Genomic DNA, 10,883 nt, shown 5'->3' with positions numbered 1-10,883 from the left:
CTGCCATTCACATAAGCACAGCACTAAAATGGACTGGGGCATGTGGAGCCGATCAGAATTTACTTTTTGATTACACCAGATTTTCATTTATAGCTTCATCCAAGCTGCCCTGGGCTGGGGGAGATTGGAGACAGTAATGTGCAGGTCATTTCTAAAGAACATTTTCCAGTTAAAGAAAATTAAATCCATTTGCAGTAGAAAATAGCTAGAGAAGAGAAAGTGTCACTAGTAACTTGTAAAATCATATATCTACAGTGATCATAAACCCAGAACTCTATTCAATAAAACCAGAAATGCCTTCTTACCAAGGATGAACAATAAATGTAATGTGCAAGTAAGAGGATATAAATATTCCACAAAGGAAGGATCGAATTTAAATTTTTTTCAAAATCTAGATGTGCTCTGACATATTTTAAAAGAAGCTTTGAAGTCTTTTTCTGGCAGTTTCATTTTTAAAGTATTACATGATTCGTGTAACTACATCAGAGCTGAATCAGTACTAAAACACCATTAGGGCCCACAGCTTTATAAGGCATGGACTTCCTTCTCTTCACCTACTTAGAAAAAAGTTACAGGAGAGACTCTGAAGGCATGAATGTTTGGAGCAATATTGCCTCTTGTAGTGGCATCTGGTTTGGTGCAGGTTGTTGCCCCCGGTCGTGCCGCTCCCTTTCGTGCCTCACCGAGCCAAGGCTGCAAAGCTGGGCCAGAGACATTTCCCTGCACAAGGGAACAGCCCACCTGTAATGGCAGCTCAAAGCCCCTCCACTACCCGTCTAAAATTGCTACTGGATGAAATCACTGCCTGCATTTACTATAATTTGAAAAATCTGGAATTAAATCAATTAAACTTCAGATGTCATCAATATTCCTAGAACTGTCTAGTTTGGGTCAGCTACAAATGGATTGTTATTGAGAGAAGCATCCATTAAAGTCAGCATAACGCAGTTTATGCCAGCCTCCTCATCACTCTATGTTAATATATTCCTTACTATTACAGTGCCATTAGGATTTATTTTTGTTAATGCAGTTAATGTCTTATTCAGTTCTTCCATCAGCTGAAAGTTATTTGAGAAGGAATGTTTGTTCTACATCTCGCTTTTCCCCCTCCAGCACAGTCTTCTCATCTCTCATTTAAGTCTCAGCTACCAGAGAGAAAATCTAACTCAACAGGGTCAAATGCTTTCTGGCTAACATTCCTGTTTCCCTTCCTCCAAAATACAACCACAGAACAAATAACAGCATGCCAAAATAAAAATGGTATTTGGTGTGTTCTACTTATAGCATTATACCATAATCTGAAATAAAATATTGTAATTTCATTATTTAATATGCTGACCAGATTTTGATGTAAAAGCATTGTATAAATGGCATTCCTGTCACCACTACCTAGATTACTATTTTAAAACTATTTTTAAAAGCTATATTTATTTTTATTATTTTATATAGTAATATCTTTTGTGGGCTTTGACTAGGTTGAGGCTTCACTACGTTCTAATTGAAAAAGATGCTATTTCCTGCTTTCTGCTATTACGTTTTATCGTTACGTACTCTGTCTCAGATACAGCACAACTTGATTATTTTAGTTACATAAAAAGACAAAACTTTTGAGAAGTCTCAACTGTAATCATTAGAGCATGAGATTTACAGTGTCGCCTCGAATTTCAAGAGGTCTGCTCTTTAAATCCTTATTCAGATTTGTCACATGCCTTGCTGGCGTATGCTTTGTATTTAATTCAAAGCTTGTTGAACACGTGCACTAACCTGTTTAACCTTCACTGTGAAACACTGTAAAGGTGTACTTTATCTGCCAATATCAATGTGCACAGCGAGCCAAGAGAAATACAGCCAGGCATGTGAAATCACCACCACAAGCACTAGTGGGAGAAAATCAGTTCATACAGCATCACCATCACCGAAGTAACATACTTCCGAACTGAAAGATAGGCAGCCGTTGTATTTAACAGCACAGGCCCCAAATTGCACATTTTTACACATACAGAAACTCTCAAAACTGTATCCATGCTTTTTACAGCAGCAGTAATAGATAGGTTTGCAGATAACAAACTGTTTCCTGGAGCTCACCTTTTCAATGAAGTGAGAATGAGAAACATTTTACTAAGAGTTCAGATTGTCCTTGAATATGTGTTTGAAGACCCATGACACAACAGATTTTCTGAGGTACACTGCACACTGTTGGGTTAATTTAAACATAATCTTGCATGAATAAATTCAGGCTAAAAAGATACAAATTGTATAATTTGCACATTAATTTGGCATTGTGGTAAACAATTCACATATGATGCACAATGCAGTACGAACAGCTAAAATAAGGACACTACATTCATTCAAATCAAATTTACTGTTATTGTTTGGTGCTTAGCTGGATTAAATCTAAGCTGTTATCTAGAACCGATTTGATTAACTCGGATGAATTTTGGCAAAGTTCGTATGCATTCAGCTTGAAACTTACAAACCAACGTCTTCCTGAGCCTTAATTCCACACCCCTGAAATCCGAGCCTCGGGGACAGCTCTGGCACCCTGACTCCCATCGGGATTATACTCTGAACACTCGTTTGATACCTAGCCGCACTCGCAAGTATATTCTCGATCTTTAGCATTTCTCAAGCCATTCAAACAAATATTGCAGAGTAAAACTGAAAGGTATCTTTAAGTTTTATTTTCAGATGACTGCATACATTGTTACAGTCAGTCACTCGGGAACTATCAGAGACCGTTCTCATGTAAATCCCAAGTAGAAGAGAGTTCCAAACCCTACATAACTTAACTATACCTGACCAGGATTTTTGTAAGAGAGATGAATGTTAAAATAATGACTGTTTTCAGATATTTTTCGTTAAAGGATGAAGAAATTAAATAATGTATGAACTGTGTAAGAGGAGCATAACATATACCCTATTCTGTTTTCAGGAACATCTTCCAACACTGATTTGCAGAAGATTCTGGGACATAGAGGAGCAGCTGAGAGTCTTCAGATCATTTCTTGTCTTCTCTAAAGTCAGAAAATCATCTTTCACCTTCTGGATGTCCAAGCCTTTCACCTTAAACTTTAAGCTTTACGTTTTCTGCCTGATAACAAATTACCCTCTCAATCTGTTGTTATTTTAAGGGGCTGGGGAGCTGAACTCACTAGCTGACCAGCATGGCGAAGGTTAGAGTTGTTTTAACTGTTTGCCAGTTGGTGCTAGAGTTGTTAATGAATTCATTAACTGAGTCTTCCATACAGAGTAACGAATGTCCACAGCTTTGTGTATGTGAAATCAGGCCATGGTTTACACCACAGTCAACGTACAGGGAAGCCACAACAGTTGACTGCAATGACCTTCGATTAACAAAAATCCCCAGCAATCTTTCCAGTGACACTCAAGTCCTTCTGTTACAAAGCAACAACATTGCAAAGACCACAGATGAACTCCAACAGCTGTTTAATTTAACAGAATTGGATTTTTCACAAAATAACTTCACAAGTATCAAAGATGTGGGGCTCTCTAATCTCACTCAACTTACTACTTTGCACCTGGAGGAAAACCAGATAACGGAGATGACTGACTACTGCTTGCAAGACCTTTGCAATCTTCAGGAGCTATATATAAATCACAACCAGATCAGCAGCATTTCTGCAAATGCATTCTCTGGCCTGAAGAATCTTTTGAGATTACATCTCAACTCCAACAAATTAAAGGTTATTGACAGCCGTTGGTTTGATTCTACTCCTAACTTAGAGATTCTCATGATTGGAGAAAATCCAGTGATTGGAATACTAGATATGAATTTCAAACCACTCTCAAATTTAAGGAGTCTAGTTTTAGCAGGTATGTATCTCACAGACATTCCTGGCAATGCCTTGGTAGGCTTGGATAGTCTTGAAAGTCTTTCCTTCTATGACAACAAATTGGTAAAAGTTCCTCAGCTTGCACTTGAGAAAGTTCCAAATTTAAAATTCCTGGATCTCAACAAAAATCCAATTCATAAAATTCAAGAAGGTGATTTTAAAAACATGCTCAGATTGAAGGAGCTTGGAATCAATAATATGGGAGAACTCGTTTCTGTTGATAGGTATGCGCTGGACAACCTGCCTGAACTTACAAAGCTTGAAGCCACCAACAATCCAAAGCTGTCTTACATACATCGTTTGGCATTTCGCAATGTTCCTGCCCTGGAGAGCTTGATGCTGAACAACAATGCCTTGAATGCAGTCTACCAAAAGACGGTGGAATCCCTTCCAAACCTGCGTGAGATCAGTATCCACAGTAACCCACTCAGGTGCGACTGTGTCATTCACTGGATCAACTCAAACAAGACAAATATCCGTTTCATGGAACCTCTATCCATGTTTTGTGCTATGCCTCCAGAATACAGAGGACAGCAGGTGAAGGAAGTGTTAATACAGGATTCAAACGAACAATGTCTTCCAATGATCTCTCATGAGACCTTTCCAAATCACTTAAACCTGGACATCGGCATGACAGTGTTTTTAGATTGTCGGGCCATGGCAGAACCTGAGCCAGAAATTTACTGGGTCACTCCTCTCGGCAATAAAGTAACTGTCGAAAGTCTCTCTGACAAATACAAGCTGAGTAGTGAAGGCACCTTGGAAATCTCTGACATCCAGGTTGAAGACTCCGGGAGATACACCTGTGTTGCTCAAAACGTAGAAGGGGCTGACACGAGGGTCGCTACTATCCGGGTGAACGGAACGCTTCTGGATGGTACCCAGGTTCTGAAAATCTACGTTAAGCAAGCCGAATCGCATTCAATCTTAGTTTCTTGGAAAGTTAATTCCAACGTCATGACTTCCAATTTAAAATGGTCATCGGCCACTATGAAGATTGACAACCCTCACATTACATACACTGCTAGGGTCCCGGTTGATGTACATGAATATAACCTCACGCATTTACAACCATCTACAGATTATGAAGTGTGTCTAACTGTGTCAAATATCCATCAGCAAACACAGAAATCCTGCGTTAATGTTACAACAAAAAATGCAGCTTTTGCGCTAGATATTTCAGACCAAGAAACCAGCACTGCCCTCGCAGCAGTAATGGGATCCATGTTTGCTGTCATTAGCCTCGCCTCCATTTCTGTTTATATTGCAAAAAGATTTAAGAGAAAAAACTACCACCACTCATTGAAAAAATATATGCAAAAGACCTCCTCAATCCCACTGAATGAGCTCTACCCTCCACTTATTAATCTCTGGGAAGGTGACAGTGAAAAAGACAAGGATGGTTCTGCAGAGACCAAGCCAACCCAAGTCGACACATCCAGAAGCTATTACATGTGGTAACTCAGAGGATATTTTGCTTCTGGTAGTAAGGAGCACAAAGACTTTTTTGCTTTATTCTGCAAAAACGAGAAGTTGAAGACTTTTGTATTTTTGACTTTGCTAGTTTGTGGCAGAGCAGTGAGGACAGGTGGATATTTCAGAATTTTTTAGTATAGCGTATCGCAATTGTTTGACACAAATGGCAGCTTCACCTAGCTTCCAATTCTTTTTTTTTTTTCCCCCTCCTTTTTTTAGTTATTGTGCTAAACTTAATGCTGTTCTAACTACAGTGCTGAATAAAATTAATGAGAGGCTGGGGTTACCCTGTGATTCAAAAGTAGCACAACCCCATTCTTCTGAAGCCATCAGTAGAGTACAGTATCTTGCAAAGCTAACATACAGTTTTGAAACTGCATTGAACTAGGTTTGTAACACTGGTCTAAGGACTCGTACACTGAGAAAAGGAGACCTTGAACGATGTTAGTTGACTGTACTGTAATGTTGTATCAACTGATTTGAATGTTTTTGACTTTGAACAATGAGTTTTCTTTTTTTCTTTTTATTTTTGTAGTAGTTGAAAAGGCTTAGGTAAAGCTAACAGGCAATAGAAATATGTACATCCAGTTTTTTAATGTAACAGACTAAATGTTAATTGTTCTCTTATTCTTTTTACTATATTTAGTAGACACTTTTGAAGAATACTAGAGTTTTGTTGTGTTTAAATCACCAACACATGGTGTTTAATGAAGGCAGAGCTATAATAAATTTAGTTTTGTTCTGATTTTTTATTTTAGAAGTCACAATAATGTATTGGGTTTAGACGTCACTAGTTTGACTGGTGATCATGTTTTGACATAAAATATATCCAAAATGTTATATAAAAATATTGTGGTTTTTTTTCTTGATGGAATTACGTTTCAACAAAGTTCCAATTTTTTTTTGTATGCATTTATTTTAATGGCAGTGTTTTCTCTGCACTAGATGCAAAATATTGAAAATAATTTAATCAGAAAAATGTATCAGTATGGCTTTTGGACTGTAAGTCACATGCAGAATCAAAACTGTTTGGCATAAGGTACACAGCAAAAATAATTCACAGAGTGTGTAACAAAACTTTTTCCTTTTTGTATACTTTTCTGTTTATATTCTGAGCTAAGACATAAATGAAGCTGACATTTAGCTGTCATTATGATCAGTTAGGACAAAAAAACCAACTCAGTGCTACCAAACTGAAATAAAAAAGTTGAATCCTGGAATATACTTAAAAAAAAAGTGAATTGGATTAGCGTTCCTTCAAAAGCAGAAATTAAGATAGCTAAAACTAACACGCAAGTAATATGTTCGGGTCCAATACTGAACTGTATTTTTTACAGGCTTAAAATTAATCAGTACTCTAAGTATTTTACTGAATTAATATGGTAAAAGTGCAAAACTTCAGAAAGCAGTGGTGTTTCTATGTGTGCACTGGGTATAATATAAATGCATAATTTACAGTTGAACCCACAGAAGCTTTGTACGTTGTCTTTTCTGAATCCATGGAGGTTCTCCACAGGGACTGCACACGAGTCACAGGCAGGGTGGGTTTCTGGTGAGGTACGTGGCTACACTTACACTGGATACCTAATCAGCAAGCACAGAATTTTCTACACTTTATGACCACTACCAATGTGCAACTTTTTAAATGTTTTTACATACCAAATACGTTCTTGGTAAGTAAAAGTTAATTGTTAAAATAACAGATGTGCCTGGGTTTTGGGCTTGTTTGAAGTTTTTTAACTCACTAGCTTCTCAAATATATCAAAGAGCCCCCCAAAATTTGCAGATAGCTTCAAACTTCTTTTTCCCCTGCAGTCAACTGTCTAAAAGTAAGAAAGTTATCAGCATAGTTTCACTAATAAGCTGCTTTGGTGCAAAAAACTTCAGTACGTCTCTTGGATACATGCCTTGTTGACCTTGCATTTCAACATAAAGCTGAGTGAAGCTATCAATTATGCATTTAAATCAAGTACTTATGCTGCTATACACAATCTTTTATATCTTCATGAGATCTCATACATCTTTAATCATGTGACAATTAGATGTTGGGATTAGGCAAGCGTCTTTTGATCATGGAGAAGTAACATGGTGGAAGCATTTATTCGTCACCTTCTCCTGTATTTGTTTTTAATGTTAATAGAAAATTTCCTCTTGCCCTCTTCTCCAGAAGAGCTTCAGAGCAATAATTATCATCTTGTCTACATGCTATTCTAACCTTAAAACTGCCTCTATTATTATAGCAGGCATGGTGAACTGAAACTGAGATCTCTTTTGCAGTGAAGATTCACTCTACTTTTTCCAGAGAAAAAGGACAAGGTTGACAGCAAAATTATGGCTTCCAACTTGCATGACATCATAAAATTGTCTTCAGAAAATAATTAGTTGAACAGGTGTCAGATGGTGCAGAGCAAGCCCCCTTCTCCATCATCTCCTCAGCTTCCTGCAGCACTTGCACAGCTATACCATAAATACTCAGTAATGGAGATCACGCAAAGCCCACAGTGCTCTACCTGAGCCTCCCATCAAACTTGTGGAAGAACACATCACTTTGGGTCCAAGGTGCTGGTTCATCAGTCGCTGTAAGCTAACCTAAACACAGGGCTGCCCTCCAAAACAGCGATTCTGCTCTTCCTCCTCCCTGTCCCCACCTCCCATCCTCAATTACACACAACTTTGAGATCCATTTGCCTTCTGAACATGCTTGTATCGACCAGTCTCTGCTGGTGGAGACAGACCACACTGAGAACTTTGCTCTGTGTGTATGTCTGTGGCCGGATTTGTTTTCACCTGGCTATCTCCTGCAGTTTGTGCAGTTTCAGAAACACAGTGACTGGCAAAAAGGCAGGTGGCAGGGACACGTGGCCACGGAGGAGGACAAAGCAGCACTCAACAGTTTGATCAGCAATCGCCAACAGCAGCTGGGGGGTACGGGAAGGAAGGCAATGTTTAACATGTTCCTTTCCACTGGGGAAATGATGGGCCTTTTGTTCCCTGCAGACCTGTTTGGTAGTTTTGTGTCATTTGTTATCTTTTTAGAGCAATGCTGTTGAAGAACAGCAGGAGAAAACGGCCTTATGACAGCCATACACTTCTCCAGGATGTGCTGATCTGCAGTATTTCAGGGTAGCTGATGTTGCTGGGACTCCGGGAGAGAGATGCAGGTTACCTGAGAACAGCTGAGCAGCAAGAAGCACCTAGTTAATGCAGTATACGCTGCACACACAGCCACCAGTGATAAGTATTTTCAGCCTTGTAACCTGACCCCTTAGAATTCTGTACAGATCCCCATGAAATTTAAAAGTTTGCTAATAAAAGAAAAAAAGTGGGTAAAGAGATTAATGACATGTGGCATATAATCTTAGTAAATAACCTTCAACCTTGTGCTAGCAATTTTGTGCTTGCAGTTTATTGTGAGCAAAAATAAAAATACTCTGCCTAATTGCCTTCAAAATGTATTTGCATCTGCTATTCACTGAAGACACAAAAACACCCCCAGTTTGCTCAGAATCAGAGATTGAGACTGGCCACTTTAAAAACAGTATGGGAAAAAACATTGTTATCTTTCATTTGGCTAACAGTTTAGAAATGCTGTGTAAGAGTAGATATTTCATACCCAACTAAACTTCTACAGTGTTATTTTCGCTTGGTTGCCCAATAATAAAATATTTCAGTCGCCTGAAGAGCAAATAGCTCACTCGAGTGTGGTATGCAGTATTCCAGCTAAATCCACTTTTCATTTCCTCACTTAAATCGTAATATCCTATTGGATCGAGAGAGGATATTTTCACCCATGAGCCAAGACTCATACTGGACTTGGTCTTGGAATGAAGTGCACAAATACACCGATACTTTCATAGAGCTATGATCTGCCCTCCAGCCCTGCCTCATGAATATGCACTCACTTAGTAACTAAAAGAAGGTTATGAAGAGAAAAGGCCAACAGTTTGGACCACTGGTTTCATAAATGGGTTAAAACTGGAAATAGGTCAGCAAATCTGAGATCCAGTGAGAAGTGCATAAACTTGCCCTATTGCCACTGACAAGCTGGGACATAAGTGATAAAAGGAGCATCCTTCTGAGTTCAAATTAGGAAACTCCTTTTGCTTTGTGCTGGCAACCTTGAAAACAAGACTGAGGACAAACCACTGCAATGAAATTCCTGAAATTAAGTGGGATAAGCAGCTGGGGGCTACTTCTGCAACATCTCCACCACAGCTGATGCACCCTGTAGGGAACAGGACAATTCACTTGGGGCATATCTCCTTCTAATCATCTCACCATCCTGCAAAGCATCGCGATGGATGTGTGCACAATGGGCGAGGAGTGGTGGAAAAGCACACAGGCATATGGGACCGGTGCCACAGGAGCTGTTTCACAATCCACCCAACGCACTAGGAGTAGCTGTCTGTTACACTGTGATCCTGCTCCACGACCCACCACCAAAATGAATGCCATGAATTTCTGCTGCAACTGGAATTTGCCTTCTCACGCTCACTGTGCTGACAGCACAACTGCTGCAGCCCCAGTGCCCACAGCTACGGAAACCCCAAGACTGAAGGGCAAGGGGAATGTGCTACCATTGAACAACTTTCTTCAGGAAAACCCAGAGTGCCTGAGCTGGAGATATCAAATGCTGTTACACATAGCCCTTGTTAAAATACCGGCACTGTATCCCTGCAAAAAAAGATACTACCGCTACCAAAACCCCTAGATAACATTTCTTTGCAGTGTCATACAGAAGTGAATGTTTTATGTTTCCCCTGAACTGTCAACCTTTTAATCTCCTCCTTTTCTGCTCTTTCCAACTATTGCAATTTTTTTACATTTGAGAACTTTTATGCACCCACCCTCGTACGTTTGGTCTGTAGTCAGCCCTTCCCTGGTCTCCTCCTGCCCCACGCCCTTCTGCCATTCAAGGCCAAATCCTTTACGGCCTTGGTCATCGCGAGATCTCGAGAGATTACACTAAAGGGCTTTTAATTTGCAGCTACCTGTTTTCTCCGCCAACCTTTTTCCTTTCACCTAATTCTTACCCTGTTTTTCTTTCAGCCGTTTCCCTTTGGAGACCTCAATTGCTGTTGACTGTCAGTAAGAGTCAGATGAAGGATGCGATTCCAGCAGGCAGCGTTTCAGTGCTGCCCTGCCGCCTCCCCATTTACTGCTAACGCACAGAACTTTCGCTTCCACTTAGCACAAACCCTAAATGTCTTCCCATGTCTCTCTGCTCCAGTTCTCTATCCGCCCGTATTTGTGAGCACATTATGACCCTCTGTTATGTTTTCTACTGGTATGAAAGCAACAAAAGACTAATTTTTCTTTTTAGTAAGCTAAAGGAGATTTACCGTAAAATTTGTACTATTGTATATTTATGTCAAGTAGACCAAAGGAATGCTGAATCATAATAAAAGCATCATAACAACAGTTTTTGAAATACGTGAAAATAAATACTTTGGAAAATATGGAATTGATCATTAAGTAAAATTTTCAAAAGCAACTAAATGACTTAAGAGCTTACATCTCATTAACTTCACTGGTACGTTAGGTTCAAAATCA

The 10,883-nt window shown here is 39.3% G+C and overlaps 1 protein-coding gene across 2 annotated transcripts; it reads left to right on the top strand.

The window, feature by feature from the left end:
- Positions 1–2,103: 2,103 nt before the first annotated feature.
- LRRN1 (leucine rich repeat neuronal 1) lies at positions 2,104–5,315 on the top strand. 2 transcript variants are annotated; one of them, XM_050904685.1, is made up of 2 exons: positions 2,104–2,133; positions 3,201–5,315. In XM_050904685.1, the coding sequence occupies exons 1-2, from the start codon at positions 2,104–2,106 to the stop codon at positions 5,313–5,315; spliced, it is 2,145 nt and encodes a 714-aa protein (XP_050760642.1). The 2 variants fall into 2 exon arrangements, with proteins under 2 accessions (XP_050760642.1, XP_050760641.1); XM_050904684.1 differs by lacking the exon at positions 2,104–2,133 and having other exon boundaries at positions 3,165–5,315.
- Positions 5,316–10,883: the final 5,568 nt, after the last annotated feature.

The sequence above is a fragment of the Gymnogyps californianus genome, chromosome 13, assembly GCF_018139145.2.
Source record: "Gymnogyps californianus isolate 813 chromosome 13, ASM1813914v2, whole genome shotgun sequence".
In the NCBI taxonomy this organism is placed as follows: domain Eukaryota; kingdom Metazoa; phylum Chordata; class Aves; order Accipitriformes; family Cathartidae; genus Gymnogyps; species Gymnogyps californianus.
Note: the sequence above shows the minus strand (reverse complement) of the source record. Positions and strands in the feature narration are given on the sequence as shown.

Coding starts and splice junctions, on each gene's coding strand:
- LRRN1 (XM_050904684.1), top strand. CDS start 3,165: ATGGCGAAGGTTAGAGTTGTTTTAACTGTTTGCCAGTTGGTGCTAGAG.